The following is a 24904-nucleotide window of genomic DNA, read 5'->3' as shown; positions in this document are numbered from 1 at the left end:
TGGCATCTGTCTCTCTTGCCTGGAATGCACTCTCTCCTCACCATTACCTCTTAGAATCTGTAGTCTCTTCTAAGAACATTTGACTCAAATGCTACCTTCTATGTAAGGCCTTTCCTACCATACCCAACTGCTGGTACCTTTCTCCCCACATTATCTCGCACTAATTTAGTATCTGTGTCCATGCTATCTCCCCCCTATAGAATGCAAGCCACTTTAAGGCAAGAATTGTTTTGCTGTTGTCCTTGTTACCCAGTTCCTGGCACTTGGTATATAATAAATGCTGGGTTGGTACCACTCTAGGCCATGGCACTTGATGAAATTGCATCTTGGGAGTGAGAGAATCTGAGCATTGCAGAGCTGGCAAAGCCCATCATTAGACATAATCTTGTCCAGCTCCCTTATTTGACAGATGGAGAAACCAGGGCCTGGAGCAGGGAAATGCTTTGCAATCAAATCATATTTCATATTGCCCAATTATTGGCAAGAATCCCATGACTTGTTCCCCTAGAATCCCAGGATGTTATCCAGCTCATTCCTTACAATCCTCTCTACAGCCCTAACAAATGGTTTCTAACTTCAGCTTGAAGACCCCCTCACTTCCCCCAACAGTGAGGGGGAGCTCACTACCTTCCCAGGCCATGCATTTCACTTTTGGAGAGCTCTAGTTGCTTGGAATTTGGCTTGATATGGAGCCTAAATCTGGCTTTGCATTTTCCATGTGGCCAGGTGCTCTCTCCCCCGACTATTTTTGTATTTAGCTGAGCCAGACATTTCAAACATGAATTGGAACTCAGGTCTGGAATGACCCCCAATTTTCAGATGGGGAAATTGAGACACCCATGAGTGCTCCCACAAGGAACTCAATCTCTAACTTCTCATGCTTAATGTCTTAACAGTTGGTACTTGTGGTTAGGGGAATCTAGATGTAGAGTCCTGGGGCTTCTAATGGGTCTTTGCTTCTAACAGGTCAAGTACCTGGTCAACTGACAGTAACCATGGCTCCAATGGTTCACAAAATGATCTGGATGAAATAGAGATCACCTCCAAGAAACAGTAAGTGGCTCCAGAGCTCAGCCTCTCCCTGGTGAGTGCTGGCCTTAGCATATGTAGTAGCATTCATGGCAGGGAAAACAGGGCAGATGGACGAAACAGTCCAGGCACAGAAAGGTGGCTAGGAGAGCAGATTTAGCCCTAGGAGAGCTCTTAGAACATTTTGCAAAGGCCTTTGACCAAAAGCAGCAGAAATCCATCAGCCCTTCGCTTGGTTTGCTTCCACCTTTCCACAGTGGACCACGGGCTGTGTTGCAGATTCTACAGCAGGCCTAAGTGGATGCTACTGATAGAACCCAGACATCCTGGTTCTTGAGCATGGGCCTCAGCATTCCTTCAGCTGCCCTCAAGTCCTGCTGAAAGGACTCAAGTGTGCTTCTCTTCCCATGCAGGTCTACCTTCAGCTATGATGAGGAATATATCAGTAGCACTAAAGGAGGAAGCTATGGTAACCAGCAACATGGTGAAGGCAACGAACCTGGGTGAGGAGGTCATGAGACTCCAAGGATCAGTAGGGTCTGGCCTGTCAGGACCCTTATTTTACTCTGGAAGAAACAAAGGCTTAGAGAGGGCGAGTGACTTACTCAAGGTGATACAGTACAACTGCTGGGCAGCCAAGACTAGAACCTAGAGGGGAAAAACTGTTTATTTTCATTGCATCAGAACAGAGTGTTTGCTACAACGAGTCAAATTCACATTCAGTCTGATCACCATGTGGCCATTTTCTTCATGGTCCATGGGCAGCAGAACAGTAAGGATACTCTCATCTCCCAACCATGAAGTGCACATATCATGATGTTCTAAAGGAAACATTCTTCCAGGCATTCACAGCAGCAATGACTTACAGTCATACCATGCATCATGAAGTCCATGAGCTGTAGGGCATCAATAGTGTTCCAAATGAAACTGGAAAATCGGGTATTTGGATTTCATCAGCAGAGCCTGGCAGCCATAAGATGTAGTAGAAAGGTCACTGAACTTGGAGTCAGAAGGGCCTGGGTTCAAATCCTTCCTCTGATACTTACTAGATGTATGACCCTGGGCAAATTGGCTTTACCTCTCTGGGCCTGTGCCAACTTGAATATGGTATCTGCTTGCTAGCTGTGCTCATGATGTTATTCTATGATGTGATTATTAAGATGATTAAGCGATCTGGGGAGTTCCTGCTAATGATACAGATCACAGACTGCCACGACTATCCATGCCATGTTATTCTCCTCTGTGTCCTCTCCACAGTTCACCAGTAATAACTAATTGGAGGCACAGCTATTACTGGTGTGACTTGAGGAACTAAGAAACCATTCTAGCCCAAAGCTAGCTTGTCACAATGCCTGATATTCAACTATTAGAGATTCATTACTTTGGATTAACTGCTGTATATAGGTAATCAGGAATCATTAGCTCTATTCCCGATTGGGACACTAAGTAGAATGTTAGCTCCCTAAAGATTTTCTTTTTTTTTTCCTTTTTGTCTTTGTATCACTAGCACCTAGGACAGTGATTTGCGCATAATAGGTGTTTAATATGAATGCTTGTTGAGTTGAACTCTTGAATGCCTGGACAAATCATTTTCTTTTTCTGAGCCTTAGTTCAGCTATAGTATGAGAGGTTTGGATCAAATGATCTCCAGCCATTAAGAAAGCCATCAGTAGTTAGCCCCCTAAGTCCAAATTAGCTCACTCACATGGTTTGAGTGTCTTACGTCTTACAGATCATTTGGTATCCATTTTCCCACTGGCCCCTCACAACTCTTTGAACTGCCTAAAGGCAGATGATACTATCACTATTATACAGATAAGGACAACTGAGACTAGATCAGGGAACTGATTTACCCACAATCACACAGCTAGTAAGTATGGAACTGGGATTTGAATAAAAACAGGGCTTTTGATCCAAATCCTATGTTCTTATTTAAGAAAAAAAGAAACAAAGTAACTCCCCACCAAACATTCAGACAAACCCATTTACAAAGTATATCCCACCCCCAAAAGCAGATGATCAGTTCTTAACAGAAAGGAGGGCTCTCTGTCCCTTAGCTCTGGTGTTAGGCTACTCATATTAACCACTGGATTTGACCTGAAGTGTGTTACTCCTCCATGTTGTCCTTTCTGTAGTTGAGGTCATTGTGGCAATAGGAGAGAAGGGACTTGGCCTCCACTCTGCATCACTTCCTGTAAATCTTGCAGCATTTTCCTGAATTCTTCCCTTTGTCAACACTGTTCAATTCTCAGTTTATTTGGTGTTTGTTCAGTTGTCCAGCCATTCCCCAACTGATCAGCATGTATTTTGTTTTGAGTTTTTTTCTTATCACAAATTATGCTGCTATGATCCTTTTAGACATATGGGTCTTTTTTCCTATCAGTAACCTCCTTGGGATGTAGTCCCAATAGCAGAATCTGAATCAAAGATATATTTAGTTACTTTTCTTAGATGGATGGATGGAGCATTTATTAAGAACTTACCTATATGCTAGGCACTGTTTTAAGTGCTAAGGATATAAATACAAGCAAGCAAGATAGTCTCTGCCTTCAAGGTGCCTACCTTCTAATGAAGAAAGACAGCACATAAAACTGCTGAAAAATGATGGAGGGGAAAGGAGTTATGGTATAGAGATGTCCAGGAGGTTGCGTGAAGTCCTGGTTCTAGGCAGTAAAAGGCAAAAGAACCTGCTGTCCCAGCTTCTAGTGGGGGAGGGAAGATGAGTAGGAGGACTTCCTTGGGGTATAGAGTCCCAGTACTTACTTTTCTTGGATAATTCCAAATTGTTTTCCAGAATATGTGAGCCAATTCACATTTCTACCAACACTTAATTAGCATGCCTCTCTTCCCACAGCCCCTCCATTAATGAATTCTTCCATTTTTAGCACCTTTGCTAACTTAATGTATTTGAGGTGGTGTACCTACCACGGCTTTTTTGATTTATGTTTCTATGATCATTAATGATTTTGAACAGTTTTCTTAGGTCATCATCCATAGTTTGCATTTATTTTTAAAACCATCATATGATATTCCTTAACCGTGTCCACATCTAGTAGCAATGTTCCAATGTTCCAGCTCTGTTCCAATGCTCTTTGCCCACCACATCACCACTGCCTCTTTAATTGTGAATGGAAGTGGAGAGAAAAGGGGGAAACAATTAGACGGCACCAGACACTGGCCAAGGAGGATACACTAGGCCTGCCTTGGCTCTGGGTTACTGAGTGCTTAGGCACTTAGGTTTTAGGGAGATGAGAGATCCAAGGAGGTAAGATGGCCAGCCATCTCCTACTCCCTGACCCTCAGTCCATCCAGTAGATAGTACATGAATGTGGTATCTTATGCCATCTGAAAATGACTTTGCTATAGGGTATTTAGAAATGAGTGTACCTTGGAATGAAACTCAATCTGAGACCAGCTGGCAGTGGTATTTACTTTAAGAAAGATTTCACTAAAAACCGTTCTGAATCAGAGCCTTTAAGGCACAAAATAAACTTCCAGAGAGGAATCAAATATTTGTTAACCTGGTGCATGTTTCCTTGTCTTTAGCCTGTCTGATCCAGATCCTCAACAAAGCGATATTCGAGAGATGTGTCTGGTTCCACCTGTACCCAGAGAATATGCAATGCCCTATTGGAACTTGACAAGGTAGGGTACTCCCAAAATGAGAGATGCATTTACTTGGGTCTTCACTGATCCAGATTTCCTGGCCTCAGACAACCATTTGATCTCTGATGTGGCCTTAGAGCCACAATGACTTCTCAGAGGGAATTGAAAAGACCTTTTTCACATGAACAATAACTAACTTTTGTTTCCTGCTGAGAGCCCTATCTTCTAAACTCAGGGAAATGGAGAAACACGGAAGGAGAAGCATGTTAATTACAATTCCCAGCTGACTGCTCATCCCAATTGCACTCTTGATTCTTTGTGTGACCCTAGTCACTTTGAGCCTCAGTTTGTCAAACTACAAAATGGGGGGAAATAATACTTTATTGAGTGTTGGGGCTCAAAAGAGCCCTTGGAGATCATCAACCCCAAACCCCTTCCTTTTACAGATGAAAGAAACTGAGGCTTAGAGAAGGGAGGTGACTTGCCCAGTTCCCCCATTATCATCAAGCCTCATAGCTAGCATTTCTACAGTGCTTTGATGTGTGCCAGGCACTTTATATTTCTTATCTAATTGGTCCTCGCAATAACCCTGCAGGTAAAGTACTATTATGAAATTAGTTGCAAAGCCAGAACTCAAAACCATGTCTCCGGACTCCACATTTCACATGCTTTCCGGTACATCAGGCTTCTTCCTCATTCTATAGCAGGGCATCTTAACCTCACGTAACCCATTATATACCAGAAAAATCTATATATCCAGAATGTGCATATCGAATTATATTTCACTAAACATTTCCATCTGAACTACAAAAATGGGCTCTCATGGGGGAAAAAACTTACTTCCTCAAAAATAGCTTTAAATAGTGGGTCTTTAAGACCCCAACATGGTATCATGTCACTTTCCTTTTCTGGGCTTTGGTTTCACCATCTGTAAAATGGTGGCTGGGCAAGTTTCTCTCTAGCATCTGTCTATTCTAGCTCTAATCTTCTTTGCCTTTATTAGAATAACATGTAGCTAGAAATGAGCATGCTTCTTACTTATGGGATGTCCTTCTTTTCTTCCAGGGAAACTGAATGCATGCCTTCCTCCCTCCTTCCTCTCCCCTCTCCTCTTGGTATGCTATGTATGTGTCCATTTCCAAAGCCTCCCCAAGCCTGGTGCTATCACCCAAACACACAGATCAATCAGTCAGCCAACCAACTGACAATCTTTTATGAAGGTCTAGCCCAGAAATTCTTCACTTGTCTGCGTCCCGGGCCCTTCTGTTTTACTGAAGGTCCCCTAAGGACACTTTCTCAGAGTCATGATTGTAAATCATTGAAGGTAATACTGTATTTCAGTTAGTGGCTAGTGAACATGTAGTGAGTAGCCTCTGGCTCACTTACTTTCCCAGAGCCGGGCCAGCTACTTAAAGATGTAGCCCTAGAAAATGACTTCTCCTTCTAGTCCACAGACCTTTTGAAATTGATCCGAGTTCTCAGTTGTGTTCTGGGTGCTGGGGATGCAAAGACAAAACCAGTCTGTGACCTCAAGAAGCTTACATTCTGTCAAGAGAGCCAAGTACATGAATAAGCATCTACAGAAAAATAGCAAGTACTAGTCTAAACACAAGGGGGTTTGGGAGAGAAGCCACCAGCAACAATCATAGGGATTAGGAAGGGCTTCTTGTAGAAGATGGTGCTTGAGGAAGAGATCGACTCTGTGAGGTAGAGGTAAGGAGAAATGGCCAGAGCAAAGGCACAGAGATGAGAGCTAAAGGACCGTGTGTGAAGAAAGAAGGCTGCTTTGGCTGAATCACAGAGTGGAAAAGGAGGTAGAATGATAGCTTGAGGCTGGCGTGTGATAGGAAGCCAGTGCAGTTCATTGATTCAAAAGGCACCAGGAAGTGGATAATCTGAGTAGAAGACTAAAGCTATAAGGCCCTTAGATAGCTCAGCTAACTCCTTCATTTACTTTTCCTTTTTTCTCTTTTTTAAATGTGTCAATTAAATAATTTTTTCAATTGTTGAAGATACCCAGAAATGTGTATCTTATTCTGCATTTTGAATCCATTACCTCTCCTGTCAGGAGGTAGGCACCATTCTTCATAGGTCTTCTTGAATTATGGTTGATGCATTGATCAGAATTCTTAAATCTTGCCAAATTTTTCATTTTTACAATGTTGTTATTTATAGTTCAAACTGTTTTTCTGGTTCTGCTCACTTCATTCACATGGAACCTTTTCTTTTTTTATCTTTTTGGAATGTAGACCTAGTTAAAGTAGTATTACTTGGTCAAAGAGTTTGCAGTTTAATAACTTCCAGGGCATAATGCCAGATCACTTTACAGAATGACTAGAATTTAGGATTCATGCTCCACCAACAGGGCACCAATGTGCCCGTTTTCCCACAGCCCCTCCAACATTTGTCATTTTCCTATTTTATCAGTTTTGCCAATCTGATGTAACCCTCTCATTTTCCAGAGGGAATAACTAAATCCCTGAGAAGGGAAGAAATTTGACATACACAGTCAGCTAGCTGTAGATGCTAGACTAGAATCCAAACCTTCCGTTGCAAAGTGCTTTCCACCAGCTCCGCCTAAGTCTCTCTGATGGGAACTCAGATACATCCATTACGGCGTGTGACTTATAATTTGTTGCTTTTATTAGGCTTGGTTCAGAGGAATGTGATGTGTTTTCTCCAGATGACCATTATGATCATTCCGTGAACCTACAATACTGCATACCCAGTGAGAACCCTACAAAGTAGGAAAAGACACTAATGGGGACCCACCCACTTTCACAGTGGCACTGGGCTGAAGAATTTGTGTGCTAGGACTGTGCAGGCCCTCTCCCCTCTTAGCAAAGAGCACCACAATGGGGAGAAAGCACTGTCTGGGGAGGAAGGAACCCATGTAGTAGGCCTGGCCTCCCCTAGCTGTGTGCCTTTGGCCAAGTCCGTCTTCTCTGGACCTCAATTTTCCCCACATACAAAGTGAGAGGGGTAAACTACATGGTCTCCAAAGACTCCTTTCATTTCAGAGGTTCTTTGTTTCTATGATTGCAGGTATGCCTCTGCCTCCACTGATACTGCCACTGAAAAGAGATATGGAAGTTCAACCAGCTCAGATGATCCTATGCCATCTGAACCCCAGAGGTAAGTAAGGAAGATTTGTCAGACAGTTGGAGGGGAAGGGCCACATGAAATGTGTCCTTGGATTACAGGATCATCTCCGTAGAGCTCCAAGGGACCTCAGAGGTCATCTGGCCCAGAGAAGGTCACTGAGGCCCAAAGAGGTTAAGAAAACTTAGTCAAAGTCACACAAATGTGAGACATATTAGTTAGAATAGATACATAGCTTGAAGGGACCTTGGAAGTCAAGTAGCCCAGTTTCTATTTTACAGATAATGAAACCAAAGGCCAGAGAATGGAAGTGATTTACCCAAGGTCATACTAACCCTAAATATGCCTCCACTTCCAACTCTAGAGCTGAAAATCGAACCCAGGTTGTCTCACTCGTAGTACAGTACATGGCATTGCCACTGAATGTAATAACGTGCTGCCACTGTAACAGAACCTGATTTTGAATTTGGGGCCTCTGCCTCCAAATTTAGCACTTGTCCTCTCAAGTGAGCAACAAGCATTTGTGAAAGGCTTCCTGTGTGCCATGTAGTGTGCTAGATGCAACATAAAGCAAAAGAAATGATCTCAAAGAGCCAATACTCTATTGGCAGAGATATCTAAGTGTTTTCTTTAAATATCTCCAGAATAGATCCAGGGTAGTTAGAGAGGAAGAGGACAGGAGAATTGAGGGGATGAAGAAAGGCTTTGTCTAGAAAGGAGGCTAAGGGGGAAAGAAGAGGGCATTCCAGGCTCAGGGTCCCCTCCACATTAGCCACTGTCTTCTCTTTTGGCCTGGGACCAAGAAAGAAGTCAAATAGACTATAATCCAGAGACTTAGCCTCATGAGCTGGAAGTCCAATTTCCTCATTTTACAGATGGGGAAACTGAGGCCCAGATAAGGGAAGAGACTTGTCCAAGGTCACCCAGTCTTAAATGACAGAGCTTGGTCTAGACTCAATGACTTCTGTCTCCCAGCCTTCTATCCTGATACTCCCTTTTCACTACTTCATATGTACTGTGCTGACCTTGAGAGAGGAATGCATCATTAGGAATGAGAGGTCCTTCTTTCCATTGATGAGCCTAGTTCTGCTGACCGTGTAAGAGAGAGGGAGAGGGAGAGACAGGCAGACTGGGCACTAAAGGCAGGGCTCCAGAATATCTAGGGGACCCCCCTCACCTCCCACCATGGATCACCAATTTGGACAATTCCTCCAGCTTCCTCTGGCACCAATCACAAAAGGGAATGGGGGTGGGGAATCATGCTTTTGCTTGCCAGTTAGAAGGCTGGTGTGATGTACTCTTCCAAACACTAGATGGCACTCCTATCTCATAAAATAATAGGAGTGGAGCAGAGATCATGCCTTTAGATTCTTAACCTTTGTTATGCCCTGGCCCCCTGTGGTAGTCTGATGAAGCCTAGGATGACAAATTATATTGAAATACAGTTGTCAAGTTATTTAAAAAAACAGGTTTGTGGATCCTAGGTTAGGAACCCTTCAATCAGTGTAAACGGGACTTGAGAGATGAAAGAATGAATGAAAAGACATTTATTAAAATCACCTGGTTCCACCTTCACTCCCCATTTTATAGATGGGGAGACTGAGGCCCCAAAGGGAAGAGATCTGTCCAGAGTCTTTGGGGAGTAAGTAGCAGAAGTGGCCTAGGCTTCTCATGCATGACTCTTTCCCCAGGAGGGTACTGTTCTTTTTGGATCCTTGGCCTGAGGGCCAGAATAGGTATTAGATACCATTTCTTCCAACTGATCTTACAAAAGAGGAAACAGACCTAGAGAGGGGGATTGACTTGCCATGGGTCACATAGTTTGTGGCAGAGTTGGGATTCGTACCAGGTTTTCCAACTTCAAGTCTAGTGCTCTTTCTACTCTGCCAATCTACCTGATCAGAATATACAGGGTGTTCCTAAAGTCTGGATACATATTTTCAAGAAATGAAATGAATGAAATTTTCAACCACATTTTATTTAATTGGAATATTAACAAATAACATCTTCAATATGATTTGCATCATTTGTGATGCAAAGGTTGATGCACTTTGCGAGATTCACGTGAGTTCAATGCAATAACTCCACATTGCCGTCAATTTTAGCACATTCATTCAAGTGTGTTGCATCTGTGATTTTCATTGAGTACACCTTCTCCTTTAGCATACCCCAGAAAAAGAAGTCAAGGGGGCTAAGGTCTGTTAATATTCCAAATATTTCAAAATATGCATTTTTCCTATGTGTCCAGACTTTAGGGACACCCTATATTATACCTTAGAGGTTGTCTAGTCTAACTCCCATGCTTTACAGATAAGGAAACTGAGGCTTGGGGGCAGGGAGGCATGCATTTATAAATAGTCCTAATCTATTTTGTCATGTACCCAATGAGCAACCTATTTACTGAGAACTTTCAAGACCATTTAAGCTAACCCCCATTTTTCAGAGGATGAAATTGAGGTCCAGAAAGGCTATATGTAAATGACTTGACCAGGATCACATGGAAACTTAAGGGTAGAAGTGAAGATAGGATCTCCCAGGCTCAAGGCTCCTTCCAAGTCTGTGAGTTGGAACCTCCATGTGAGAGAAGCAGCACAAGGCTAAGGTCTCTGCAAGCAGGGGCAGGCTTCTGGAATGCAGGGGTCTCTTCCCCTAAATGTCCCCTTCCCCCACCTGGCTTGGACCTCAGGTGAATCCCACCTAAGGTATTGCTGATGCCACCATCCAGATAGTGTCAAGGACCTCAGGAACCATCCCAATTAACGCCCTCTTGATATTCATGGAAATTCTTAAGTGCTTAGGTTTATTCAGTTTGGCCTCAGAAGGTACAACTAAGAGCAATGGGTAGAAGTTAAAGAGAGACCCATATAGGTTTGGTATAAGGGAAAATTTCCCAATGCTTAAATGGAATGAGCTGCCCCAGGAGGGAGTGGGCTTCCCCTTCCCTGGAGGGCTTCAAGCAAAAGCTAGATGACCATTTTCTGGGGATGTTGTGGAAAGGGTTTCCAGTTCACTTGTCGGATAGACTTACTTTGTAATTCTAAAAGCCCATTTTTTCAAAGGTAGTGGAGAGGTGATCTCATCTGATTCAAAAATAGGCCTTATGATGAAGACAGGATGAGAATGGGGAAACTGAGGCTCAGAGATGAAACAATTTAGCATCATCAATGAGGGAATCACAGATTGAGGGCTGCATTCTCTTTAGCCATCAGCTCATACTTTTTTTAGCTAGAGATCTCAGAGAGATTGCCCAAGGTCACATGCCTAGTCAATGGCCCAACTTTTGGCAGGGCTGGGGCTAGAATGGACAGATCTCAACGTCCTTTCCAGAGCTCTTTTCGTGTTACCACACCTTTCCTAAAGTCAGAGAGAAAGCAAGGGAGATGTATGCCTTGGACCCGGATCAGCTAAGTCTGAATCTAGTGTGCTGCCCCCTACCATAGACTATATTCCTAAGGCTTGCCAGAAATTGGCAAAGGAGCTGATGAGCAAGAGTGGGGCAAACTTGTTGGTGGGCAGCACAAGCTGAATGCCCTCCTTTCCTCCTCCAGATGGATGTGTAATTCAGGAAGGATAACGAATAAGAAAGGGTTTGGGGCAAACTCTAGCATTTGGTATGTGTGTGGGATTCTGATCCCACCCAACCACTGGATGACCGACCACTGGTTGCAGATACTGGCAAAGGGATTACTTTTAGGGTGGAAGTTAGCCTAGCTATAGCTAGGTGGCACTACAGTGGATAGAGTGCCTGGCCTGGGGTCAGGAAGACTCCTCTTCCTGAGTTCAAATCTAGCCTCAGACACTAGCTTGTGACCCTGGGCAAGTCACTTAACCCTGTTTGCCTCAGTTTCCTCATCTGTAAAAAGAGCTGAGAAAGAAATAGCAAACCACTCCAGTATCTTTGCCAAGAAAACCCCAAATGGGGTCATGTAGAGTTGGACACAACTGAAACAACTGAACAACAACAGTCTACATGAGCTCTTCAGTCCATTACCTGTGTGATATCTGGAAGTCCCTTCCCTTTTCTCGGACTCAGTTTTCCCATCTGTGCAGTGAAAGGGTTGGCCTAGGTGACCTCAAAGTTCCCTTTGGATCCCACATCCTGTTGTGTTCTTGTAGATTTGCATCATCCTCTGCCAGCTCTACTGGTCGAAGACTTGGAACCCTGCCCAGCATGGACAGCATCATGACATCTGACCACAGGAGGTTAGCCTGGAGTTTTAGGGATTCTCTATTCACTTGATCAGCAAAATGAACAGGGGCAAAAAAGAAGGGATTTCTTGAAAGCCCCTGTACCCTGAAACTATGAGGACAGGGGTTTTTTGCTTGTAAACTAAATCTTAAATTCATGTTAGTGTTGTGTGGGTCATGGGCTCCATGAATGGTTTCCTTCTTTTCTAGCTCCCTCTCTGGTTATGAGGAGAGAAGTGTTACTACCATAGTCAGGGAGGCCAGATGGGACAACACTGGACTTGCTGCAGCCAGGGGAGGTGCCTGCCCAGAACCAAATATTCACTCCAGTGACTATCGAGCCATGGCTCCTGCTTCTGCTAACCAGCTGCCCCTGAAGGGCAGTGGCCAAGAATATGGCTCCAGAAGGTAAGGGGTGAAGCAAGACTGGTGAACAATGGATAGCTGAAATGTAAGTTTTGGGTGCTTTAAAGCAAAACTCTTCTGCCAGGGCTTGCTTCTTCCCAGCCCATTTGTAGCTGTACTCACTCTCTATCATACTGTTCTTCTCAGATGGCCCAGGGAGGCAGAGGAGGGAGTCTCATTAGATCTTTATAGTGGGCTTTGGGTAGCCATGGGACCCAGAGCCCAGACAGATCTGCTGAAGGTAATCGATGGGGCAGGTCATTTGGGAAGCTCATAAGATCAGAGGACTAGAGCTAGAAGGGGCCTCAGAGACAATCTAGTCCAGGGGTAAGGAACCTGCGGCCTCAACGCTACATGTGGCCTTCTAGGTCCTTGGGTGTGTTCTTTTGACTGAGTTTGTTTTACAGAACAAATCCTTTTATTAAGGGGATTTATTCTATGAGGTTTGGATTCAGTCAAAGGGCCACACTTTCGAGGTCATGGGTTCTCCACCCCTGACCAACCTCTTCATTTTACAGATGAAGAAACTGAGGCCCAGGGAGGCTAACTGATTTGTCCAGTGTCGCAGTTAGTGTCAAAGGTGATATTTGAACCTAGTTTCTCTGGCTATATAGCCAGTGTTCTTTCCATGTTCATCAAAATGAATACCAGCAAATCTGTGGAATGGAATGGAGGGGACAGGGAAAAGGCACTATCTGTGGGATAAGGACTTGATGGGGAAGGACGTTGAATCCCTAGGACTGGTGAAAGCAGGGCCAGGCTCCAGTCTTGCAGGAAGTATGACTTCAAGGAAAGCTGGAAAACTGAACACATTTTTGAGGTGAAGAGGAGCCAGTGATGAGAGACATAAGACACTGTTTCCATGGATAACCAGAAAACGTGACTGTCTGTGGTAGAAAGCTTGGGCACGTGAGAGCAAAAATGTGAATCCTACTGAAATGGAGAGGACATTATGCCATTGTTTGTTTAACACTGACAGTATTGTTGCTGAGGAATTCATCCCACCAGGTCAGACATTTGGGTTCTGAAGCATTTGCAAGGGCCCAGGCTCAACAGAGGAAGGCAGGAATGGGGGGTAGCTATTGGCCTCTTGATCATGACAACATTCCTGTTGACTGGAGCCAAAATCACTATACCCCAGCTTGTATGCCAAGCTTGTTCACCATACTTGCCTCCAAATAACTTCTGGCTGTATCCAAAAGTAAGTCCACCCTCAAAACCTTTGGCCTTTGTGAGGAAGTTCTAAAGAATGGGCTGCAGAGCCTAAAGGACTTTCCCATAGAGGTCATTGAAACTGATGGTTAGAACAGACCTCCTGTGAAGTCAATATTTCTGTTTTGTTTGTTTATTAAGAAACCAGCCTCCTTAGGTTAGAACTGCTTGGTGTTGTTACCCAGGGTTAGAGAGCCATTACAGGAAGCCCTCATGTCCTCCTAGCCAAGGGAAAGGCATATTGAAGCAGTGATTAACGTACTTTCCAGCAAAGTGGTCAAGTCGTCAACAGTGAGAAAGCATTTATTAAGTACCTAGTATGTGCCAAGCACCATGCTAAGCATCTACCTAACACCAAGGCTATCTCAGATGGAATGAACCCCAGAGTTTGATACTGAGAAATGCCTGACTTCTTTCTGCCTTTCTGTAGGTGACACATCTGGGTACCTGCCTTTGGGTGCCCCTTCTCTAGACAGTTGGGATGATGAGATAGGCTGTTCTAGGCCAGGTCTGAGGCACAGTTCCCCCATTTACTGTGGATAGGCTCTGGAGTAGTGCTAACGAGCCATGACCTGAACTTGTCTGACCTTGATATCCAGGAGCAACCTACGCTCTACACAAGGAAGGCTGTGAGCTTAGGGGCTATTGCTGCTGCTAAGCACTCCTCCAGGTACCCTTGGCCACCCTACCTATACTCTCTCTGCTTACTGTCATGTATACATCAGTCTAACATAGATATGCCAGTTCTCTTGCCTCAGATTGCTCTGAATACCCCACCATGCTCTGCCTCCTAGCAGAAGAGTAGGTGTTTCCTAGGGCTGTACAGCAAGCACATTCTCAAGGCATCTCCCTCTTGCTGTGGGAGGCACCCCAAATGCCTTCTGCTGCCTTTGCAGCTCACATGGCTCATCCTCCTTTCTGGCTCTTCTTGCTGGTTCCCTGAGGCAGGGGAGGGCCCCTGGCCCTGGGCAGGAGTCATAGCTTCCTGCAGAAGAGAAGATATGCCCCCTTTTCTTTTGGTTCTTGGATGTTAATCCATTGCCTCAACTGTTCCTGGGCAGGATCTTCCTAAGCTATTCATACTGAGACTCTCAAAAATGATTTTTAAATCACTGAGGTAAAAAGCCCAGAGGACACGTTACCTACAAAGGATGTATCAATGTGACCTAGTTTAAACCTCCAGAGAACCATCAAGTTGCCGCTTTTACAGTTTTGCTGCTGTGGAGCCTTGTGCCCTGAGGAAGCCCTGGCTTCTGTGCTCACAACTACCTCTCCTCCTTCCTCAGATGTGTCTCTGCTTCCAGGGAGAGAACATCCATGGGCAGTATGGCTGCCAGCTCTCGAGACAGTTCCTCAGCCTCAGACGGTGAACCATCTTCTAATTCTTCCAAGTAAGGAAGAAGAAGGGCTGGTCAGTGTCTCTGTTCTGGCACAGGGAAGGAGAGGAGTTAGCCATCTTGGCTCTCCTGCTGATTGCCTGGAGCCAAATGCCATAGCTTCCTTTCTTGGCTGGGCCACTGCCTTGGGAAGACCAGTGAGTGGTGAATGCCCTTTAGTGACTTTACATTCTCAATGCACTTGAATATCCACCTAAGTTCTGGTTCAGTTCCAAGGCCTGTGGGCCTGACCTGAGGTAGGCTTTGTAGAAGAGAGGTTACTTCTTGTCCAGGATTGTCCCTCAGAGTCCATTCCAGGTAGAGAGATTATCAAGAAAAGCCATGGGTTTACAGGGTTGAGTGAACAATTTGAGGCCAGTCTAAAGCAAATTGTGGCATCCATTTGGGCTTATGTTATATAACTTGGGCCTCCCCTAGAGAGAATCTTAATTCCTGGCTCAGCCCCTATACCCAAGACTCCCATCTGTCCATTGGACTTCTATGACCCAGAGGTGGGTCAGATGCTTCTAGACTCCCCAGTCTGCCCCCCCCCGCCTTTATGGACCTGAGCCAGAAGCTGACTACCTCATTTCTCCTCTCACCCCACTGGAGATGAAATGTTGGGGCTCCCTTGCGTGATTGATGGTATTTTGCTGGATGTTATGGCCCTGAAATCATAGAAATGCTTGTAGCCAAGGCTTCCAGAGAGAACATCTATGCCATTTGCTAGCCCCCAGAAAGAAATGTGCAAGTTCTTCAGAGAAGAGTCGACACAAGGGAGGGTGTGTCTTTTCTCTCTGCTCCTCCTTGCTCTGAGTCCTCCAGTCTACATTTCTGTTCTTTGTCTCTTTCTGAAGCAAAGGGATTCTCTTTGCAAAGGAGAGCTGTCATCTGCTAGGCCCTCCTCACACTTCAGCAAGTCAGAGAAAGTGTAACTTTCAATTCCATGGGTTTCAGCTTCCAGACACCCTTGTCTGGGATCTCTGGTGTCCTGGGGACACACCAAGCAGCCAGTCATTTACTTTCTGCCTTTCAAACACCCCTCAGTCAGTCCCATGTCAAACGTGCACCTTGCTATATGTCTTAGCTCAGCCCCCTGCTTCCAGCCTGTCTCCTCTCTAATGGGGCCACCTTACTAATGCACAAGTGGGATATATCCACATCTTCTGTACTCAAACATCTTCACTGGATCCCTCCTGGCTTGAAGAATAAACCACCAGGGCTTCCATCGTCATTCCAGGGCCTCCCCAATTTAGCTGCATGTCCCTCACATCTAGAATGGTCGCTTCTCCCTTTCTACTCTATCTCTACCTATTCAACTCCTGAGTGAAGGCCTGTCTGAGCTCTTCCGCAGTTCAAAATCCTTCCCTCCTCCAGTTCATTAGCCTCACTTACTGTCCCCATGCACTTTCATCCCTTTCCAGCTTGTCTTATAACTACTTCAGGTGCCCTGATTTCATCCCCTCTTTTAGATGATAAAGCCCCTTGAGAATAAGGACTATCTGTGCCTAGCTGGAGGTTGACAAATGCTTGATTAGAATTGGTATACTATTTCTCTGAATCCTCACTGAGGTTGGTAAACGCTTGATTAGAATTGGTATACGTAGCTCTCAGAATGCCCATTGATGTGAGGGCTGTGGTGTGCTTTACCTTCCTAGTCTACCAAGAAAAAATTTCTTCCTATGAAAATGGTGATTCTGGGGCCTGGGTCTTGGCTCCCATAATTCTCTTTCTTCTGACTGGCCTAGCAAACTGTCTAACCCTAGGGCCCTTGGGTCTGCCTTGGTGCCTTAGTTGAGGCTCTGCTGAATGCTCCTTCATTACTCCTTGGGTAGTGACCAGGTGTCCATCTTTCCCACCCTTCTCCTGGAGCACTAGAAACCCAGATGGCTGGACTGAGATCGAACAGTTCTCCTGGCATGTCTCTTCCTTCCTGGAGAAGGGCATCCACTCCTGTGGTGGTGCCCTGTTGCAGAGATGTCCATTTGGTGGCTATACTACAGTTTGGTCTCACAGGGTCACCAGGATATGCAAACCAATGAAATCATGCAGGTTATTTATACCCGCAAATGCTCTAGTACAGTACCTGGATTACTTGCGATCTGAAATTCTAACCCTTCAGAACAAGAGATCCTGTAAACACAGGAAAGCAACTATTACAGAGCCCGTGCACTCCTCTGGGCAGGGCAGGGCCTTGGGCCTGCTTCAAACCTGTTAGATTTCACTCAACACAATTATCAGAAGCTTGTGGAGGCACAGAGCTAGATGACAAACTAGGCAGGCATTCGGGTCAGGGCTAGCAACCCTACATACATTGACAGTAAACCTGTGTAAGGACACCATACTTGACAGGCTTATCATAATTTCACTGTATTCTTATGAACAAGATGGAGAGGATTGGACTACACATTTAGGTTTAATAGGAGCCAAGTGACCAATAGGACCTATGTCAGGTGTCACAGGTCTCTCTCCTTAACCCTATTCTGGTCAGTCAACAAACTTTAAATGCCTATTGTGTATCAGGCACTGTGCTAAGCACTGGGATTACAAGGTGAGGCAAAAGATAGTCCCTCCCCTCAAGAAATTTACAGTCTAGTAGGGGAGACAGCACACAAACAAATATATACAAAGCAAGCTATATATGGGGTAAATAGGAAATAATGAACAGAGGAAAATGCTCAGAGCCAAGAGATGGAGTGTTTTATTACTGTGGCATTGCATACAAGTAGATTTTACTGAATTTGGAGATGACAGATGCGGGAGAGAGGGATGACATGATCGCTAACAAGATCGAAATCCCAAAGAAACTTGACAGGCCAGAAGAATGGACCAAATCTTTAGTCTACTGCTAATTGCTTCAGATGTTACAAACATTTATCAGTGCTTTGGTCTGGGTCCTAGGGAGCTATTTAACCATTGGGGTTGGGTAGCAGTCTTTGCCTGACTTTACCTGAGAATCCTAACACATGCCCCTCAGCCTGCTTCTTCTGAGTCATGCCTTTTGAAGGGAGGGGAGGGAGGAGATAATTAATAGAGATGAATAAGTAAATGGGACATGGATATATAAAAGTGGTCACCGACATCAGCAAAGTATAAGTGCCCAAGGTGAAATGAAGACCTTTCGTGCCAGACTAACCTTGGAGTGGAGAGCTTAGGAAAACAAGCTAATAACTCATTTTAAGGGAATGAACTGAAATATGCCTCTTCAGAGATTTGGGCTAGATGGAATGTTGCTATCTGGCATAGCAGGTGTTGGTTCTAATATCCAAGGCTTCAGCCAGCAGCTGTAAAACTAGACAAGTGGGAGGGCAGGAAGAAAGAGGGTGGTTCCAAGAAGAACTGCGTGTTCACATGCCCACTGATTAGTCCTTGGAGCTGAGGAGAGCCAGCAAGTCCCATGCCCTCCAGGTAGAAGTTTCTGTGCCAACTCCTGGCTGACCTGCAGGAAACTGCCCTCGGGCCATCTCTAAAGTGGGAAAGTAGGAAGATTGTCTGTGATCCTGGCACTGAGCCTGTGGCTGATGGAATGGATTCCGAACCATCTGGAGCCAGTAACCCAAACTGGTATTGTTGCCCTTTGGCCATTCACCAAGATCTCCTCCTTCTCCCTAGGATGAGTGCTGTTATCTGCACTTACTGCTACACAGAGATCAGATATGGGCCCAAAATTACTCTGGAGCACTTGGGCATCTGCTGCCATGAGTGTTGCTTCAAGGTAAGGATTGTTTTACTATTAAAAAACAAAACACATTTCCCTCTTCTCCTATCCATCCCCCTCATCGGGAAAGCATGGTAATTCTTCAGATTCCACAGATTATCCAAAGCTGAGGCCTTTTGTCTAAGGTTCTCACTGGATACTCCCAAATAGATTCAAAGGCTTTTCTTAGAACTTTCAGGAGCTACAGCCATTAGATTCATAGCCACATTGATTCAGAGCTGGAAAGGGCCTTCAGGATCATCTAGGTATCTTCATTTTACAGAGAAGGAAATTGAGGCCCACAGAGGGGAAAATCATATTGGCCACAAGTGGAAAAGATGCAGCACTTCAGAAAGTCAGCAAGCATGAGCGAAGCCCTGTGTCTTGGGTGCTTAGCGGGGTTGCAGGAGTGAAAGGCATGGTCCCTGCCCTTGAGGATACAAGATCTCCCTACAATAAGGATCAGAGTACAAGATAGGACCCAGGCAAGGACTGAAGGATTGCTTGTGGGGTGCAGACTTGAAGTGCTCCAGGCAGAGGCTGCTACTCAGGGTGGGCTACACAAAGGGGGAAAGGGGGCTTTCCAGACAAATCAAAGCTTGATCAGGGAAAATTGGTAGGAATAGCATGAGCAAAGGAGACAGGAAATGAATGTGGCTTGAGGGGACATTAGGAAGACTAGCCTGAATGGATTAGCAGGATCTTTGGAAGTTTAGAAGTTGAGCAGTGGTAGATTGGTATGGGAGGTCATGAATACCAAGTAAAGATTTGATAGAACATGGGGATAGCTGTGATTTCTTGGTGACAGCTGTTTCCCTAAACATGATGGAAATGGCACAGCAAAGAGGAAACTACTTCAGAGCCTAGTGCAGTGATAGACGGGGCGAGGTATAGTTAGGCTAGACTAAAGAATGTGGGGTTTGGGGATACAGATAAAATAACTGATATGGGATATTTCAAAAGAAGGTGTTGAGAAAGATGGTGGTATTAGGAGGACTGGACATGACAAAAGAACTTAGAAATTAATGGGCAATGGAGAGGCAAGATGAAGTATTGCTGTGATTGGCCAAAGCAGCAGGGTAGGGAGGGGATTGGTTTGGGTGCAGTAGGGGCCTAGATCTCAGAAGAGATGCCAAGGTAAGAGCTCAGGTTTGGGAGTCCTCTGCAATGAAGTGGCAAGTGAAGCCATGGTATTGAATTTGACTACCAGGTTGTAGGGGAGAGGGAAAGAGAGACAGAAGGCAAGGCTCAAGAGCCTAAGGCCAGAACCTTGAGAAATAGCCACAGTCCAAGGGCAGGAAGATGATGTTCAGCAGAAGAGATGGAGACAGAGGAAGTGGAAAAGTGGAGGATCCAAGAGAGTGTTCTGAGTGTGATTTCTGAAGCCCATGGAAGAGACAAAAGGAATCAACTGGTCAAAAGCCACAGAGCTGATAAGGAGGAACAGAGCTGAACAAAAGACCTCGGGTTTAGCAATCAGGAGGTCAGATGTCAGTAGTGATGTGTGAGAGCTGTTTCAATCAAGTGGTGAGGGAAGCTTAACTGTAAGAAGCTTAGCACTCCCAAATCCTCAGGTCACTGCATAGTGTCTCCATCCCCATCTCTTCAATGACATTTCGGGATGGAGGAAGAACTTCCAGCTGGGGGCCTAACTAGGGCAGTATGCTATGGGATTATATCCCTGAGCCCCAACACCTCTGCCTTCATTTCTTTCCCTTTCTCCCCTTCATGGTCAATACTTCAAAAGATGGGTGATTTCCATCAGTGGATACTACCCCAAAGCCCTGGTAGCTGGTCTCTGTGAGTAGCTGAGGCTTCAGCGGGCCCACCACCTGGGAACTAGCTCCTCTCCACTTAACTAGGTTCATCCCTAGCTAACAGGCTCAGGGTGGGTAGAACCTTCCAAAGCTTACATGTTGCTTACAGGAACCCAGGGTCAGCAGCAGGATAAGATATAAGTGGCAACTACTTTTTTTTATCATTAATAGTATTTCAACTCCCTCCAAAAAAAATACAATTGTGGAACATATTGCTACAAAATTTGATTAGTTACCATTTTTCATATGGAAAATACTCCCATGTAGACATAAACATTTGTATTGTATAAGCCAGCCTCAAAGCCAGGAAGACCAGGTTCAATTCTAGCCTCTGACCCATACTGGTTATATGACCCTGGGCAAGTCACTTAACTTCTCAGCTCCCTAGGCAACTCTCTAAACCTAGCAGTTACAAAAGAGCTGCAGATCTGGCTCAGCTAAGGGAACTACATATAACATCAGGAATTTCCCACACCGATAGTGCACAGCTCCAGACAAGTGTTCCTTTGGGCACCTGTGCAGTGTACATGGGCAGGACGGCCCCACACTCCATTTATACATACATATCCTTGCATAATGCATGTTTATGTATGTGTAATATATATTCTAGAACTGCAGCCCCACTATGAAGTAGCTCAAAATGGTCTTTAGTATCTTTCCCTCAACCTGCCCTATGAGAATTTCTCATAGACACACATACACACATAAAATATCCCACCTCAAGCTGTGTCTTGTTTCTGGCAGCAATAATAGAAATAAAGCTGGCCTGGGAGTCAAAGAGATTTGGGTTCTGTTCTGAGCTCTGCTGGAAGTTATTTATGTTATCTTGGGCAAGTGGCTTCCCCTCATGGTACCTCTGTTTCCCTATCCAGCTCTGTCACAGGAAGAGTCTCTGATTATCATCCCTGCTAAGGTGTTAACTGATTATTAATGTTTTAGCCCATAGGGGCTCAAGGTATTTCCCTCACCACCACCACCACCACCACCATTTGCATTTTACTGGGCTGAGGTCTGAAAGTCAAGTTTTCTTGATCCTCCAGGAATGAAGTGCTAATGGTAGGGTTGATATTTTGGTGGGAGGTAGTTCAGCTTCTGGCCCTCTTGGACTATACCAGTGCTGAAGGTGTTTGCCTAGAGGTGTTTCCCATAATTCACTTTTGATGGTACCTAGAGTATTCAAAGGTCTTTTTAGCCACAGACATCAACTGGGCTGTGAGGGCTTCAGGAAACAGTCTGCAACAACTTTCAGATTCCTTTCCTGAGTCAGAAGTGGCCCATCATCCCACAACTGGACTTTGGATTATGTTTACCTATGTTGGCCAATGAAACTGAAAGAGGAGGGCTTCCAATGGTAATGTCACAACAGCACTGCTGGCTCTTCCTCATCCAATCACTTTGATTCTGGCCTGCCCTGTGCAGGATTTCCACTAACCTCATCATCGTTCTTCATCTCATTTGTAGTGTGGGATTTGCAAGAAGAAAATGGGCAATAGGCTGGACAGTGTGTACATCCACAAGGGAATCATTCACTGTGACCAGTGCTATGCAAGACACTTCTAGGTGGGTCTGCCCCTCCCTATTGTTTGGGCCCAGAAAATGAGGTTCCTTTGAGATCATTTGGGGAACATTTTGATTGAAGGAATCATGCATTACTGGTGTGGATGCTCACTTTGCCTATGTTAATTGGGCCTTTTTATTCTATGGGATTTGGGTCCCTGTTTTCCCGTAAATCCTCCTTAGAAAATCTACCCAGCCTTTCTCTTTCTTATAGTAGCTTAGAGCCACCAGTGTACCTATCCCTCAGGCTGTCCATATGTTGTCATTCATTTAAAGTGAATCTTACTGTAAGAGGTTAATCTAGGCAGTCCCCTGATCAATTGATGAGCTTATAGGGTAGTGAGCCTTTGTCTGGGCCTTTGATTGGATTTCCCACTGGAGGAGATGGGCATGCATGCCCACTGTCACATACCTCATTAAAGATGAGTGATTGGGGATGACTTGCTTAGCTTGGATTTTTATGGGTCAGGTTCTCCTTTTTTGAGGACAGATCATAGAAGAGCAGAGCTAGAACACACACACACACACATACACACATACACACACAAACACACAAATGATACTAGATTTAACCATCCCCACTTTCCAATTCCACTTGTCTATACTGTAAAGTACTGATTATGCAACATCTATTGTTATCACTCACTCAGTACAACTATGAGAATAGCATTTAAGTGAAGGAAGGCCCCCAGATATTTCTGCAAGTGATGAGATAGGCAAAAGCAGTTTTATCCAAAGCACTCCTAGAGCAGCCTCGGGGTTACTGTCCTAAGAAATGCCAAACATTCCTCCATGAAGCCATTTGAATTTCTCTGTGGGCATCCAAGCACAAAATTTGGTCCAGTTTGTGTAATGCAATTTTAAGTAAAATACTGGCCTGGTGCTTGTTGGGTTTTTTCCCCCAAGATTCAATATTCATTTCATTTTAGCCCCAGGGCTTTGGTGAGGACTGGAGGAAGAAGTACCTTCCTCTCATCCCCACATTTCAGAACTCATGTTTTCTTCTCTTTTCTTACAGTTTCGATCAGCTCATTAAGAGTCATCATGAAGATGGGGACCCATCTTCCTAAATCTCCAGCCCCCCTGATTCCCCTTGTTACTAGTTCCAGTTGTTTCCTTCATCTTTTCCCATCTAAATCAGTTGGAGAAAATGTGTTTCATGAAGATCATTAGTTTTATCTATCTATTAGCTTTGATTATTTGTATTATCCAGTTTTTTATTAGCTTTGATTATTTGTATTATCCAGTTTTTTATTAGCTTTGCGGTTTTGAATTATCCAATTTTATTATCTTCGGGATTTTTTATTATCCAGCTTTTGATTAGCTTTGATGTTTTTGAATTATCCAGCTTTTTGATTAGCTTTGAGTTTCTCCTTTATCCAATTTTCCATTAGTTTTGGTTTTTTGCATTATCCAGCTTTTGATTAGCTTTGATTTTTTTTAATTATCCAGTTTTTTATTAGCTTTGGGGTTTTTTATTATCCAGATTTTTATTAGCTTTGATTTTTTGTATTATCCAGCTTGGTATTAGCTTTGGGTTTTTCCTTTATCCAGTTTTTTTTATTGCTTTTGATTTTTTGCTTTATCTAGAGTAGATAGTTTGTAGGTGCAGAAACCTAAAGAATTCTAGTAAGTTAAATCCCCGAGGAGGAATAGAGGTAGCTGTGGCCCAGAGGGGTTGTGGGCTGTGGGCTGTGGGCTGTGGGCTGTGGGCTGTGGGCTGTGGCCCAGAGCCTTATTACTACCACCTGGGCTGAGTGCTGGAGACATCTTGTCCAGCCTGCTAGAGGAAGGGTCACCTGAAGCCAAAGAGCCCCCATGGTCTTTGTTGCTATTGATGTTTCCTACTCCTCTTTAACAGAAAGACAGCCTTCGCCTGTAGTATCAGAGCAAGCCCAACTTCTGAGCAGCATGTATGAAAATACATGCCTGGGGAGAATTCCTCACAGTTTTGGCTGGTCATCTCACACCAGAGGATGACCAGCCCCCTTCACAACAGACATCCCCTGAGCTCAGCATATTATATTTCACTGCAGTCACCTGGAATCTTGACTTCCCTTGGGGTGAGAGTGGGTGTCCTTCAAAGAGGGTGGAAGTGGAGTGAAGAGAGGACAGGTGGGCAGGGTAGCTCAGGATGGGGTCCCAAATGCAACGTACCTTCTCCTCTCCCCACCTGGCCCCTTGGAGAAGAAATAAGCAGAATATCCATTTGGGGGAATTTTTTTCATCTACCAAGGGGTAAGGTGGTTGGGGAAGAGGGGTTATTGCTGGAGGTCCAGGTCTGTGCTCACCAGGAGACTTGCAGTTACCCTAGAGGGAAGTTTCAGAAGCGGCAGTCCACGTAGGCCAAGGAGCAGGGAGTGTTGGTGTCTGTTCTCTTCAAACAGGCTCAGAAAGTGGGCAAGCCTTGGCCAGGTTGGGGACATTGCAGTTTGGCTTTTCCATTACCATTTCAGTTTTCAAGGCTGATTATACCTGTTTCACTCTCACCTGGGGACCCTCATTTATTATGCTTGTTGCTTATTATATTTACTGTTTGTTCGACTTGGAATTCCACCCCCCTTCTTTATCACAATTCTAATAAATATTTAGGTTTCAGGTTTATTGCTGGCCTGTGTCTCTAATTGTCGCTACTTTTGACAAAAGGGTTAATTTGGATATGATAGGCTTTTGTGGTTTGATTTCCTCTATGACTTGAAGGTGGACAGCTAGGTGGTGGGGTGAATAGAGTGCCAGGCCTTGAGTTAGGAAGACTCATATTCCTGAGTTCAAATCTGGCCTCAGACACTAGCTGTGTGACCCTAGGCAAGTCACTTCACCCTGTTCACCTCACCTGTAAAATGAGCTGGAGAAGTAAATGGCATACTCCAGTATCTTTGCCAAGAAAACCCCAAATGGTATCTTGAAGAGTTGGA

At 44.6% G+C, this 24904-nt stretch overlaps 1 protein-coding gene across 2 annotated transcripts in view; it reads left to right on the top strand.

Moving 5' to 3' along the window:
* Positions 1–24592, top strand: part of ZNF185 (zinc finger protein 185 with LIM domain) — a 73588-nt gene extending 48996 nt beyond the window's left edge. The window contains exons 13-20 of one of the 2 annotated variants that reach the window (XM_036739894.1): positions 967–1053; positions 1443–1532; positions 4576–4674; positions 7681–7770; positions 12136–12333; positions 18531–18633; positions 21894–21992; positions 23008–24592. In XM_036739894.1, the coding sequence (XP_036595789.1) occupies positions 967–1053; positions 1443–1532; positions 4576–4674; positions 7681–7770; positions 12136–12333; positions 18531–18633; positions 21894–21992 (766 nt within the window). In that variant the 3' untranslated portion in view covers positions 23008–24592. The remainder of the gene's footprint in view (positions 1–966; positions 1054–1442; positions 1533–4575; positions 4675–7680; positions 7771–12135; positions 12334–18530; positions 18634–21893; positions 21993–23007) is intronic. The other variant, XM_036739893.1, reaches the window with a different exon arrangement.
* The last annotated feature ends 312 nt before the right edge of the window (positions 24593–24904 follow it).

Source organism: Trichosurus vulpecula, chromosome X (assembly GCF_011100635.1).
Source record: "Trichosurus vulpecula isolate mTriVul1 chromosome X, mTriVul1.pri, whole genome shotgun sequence".
NCBI lineage: Eukaryota > Metazoa > Chordata > Mammalia > Diprotodontia > Phalangeridae > Trichosurus > Trichosurus vulpecula.
Note: the sequence above shows the minus strand (reverse complement) of the source record. Positions and strands in the feature narration are given on the sequence as shown.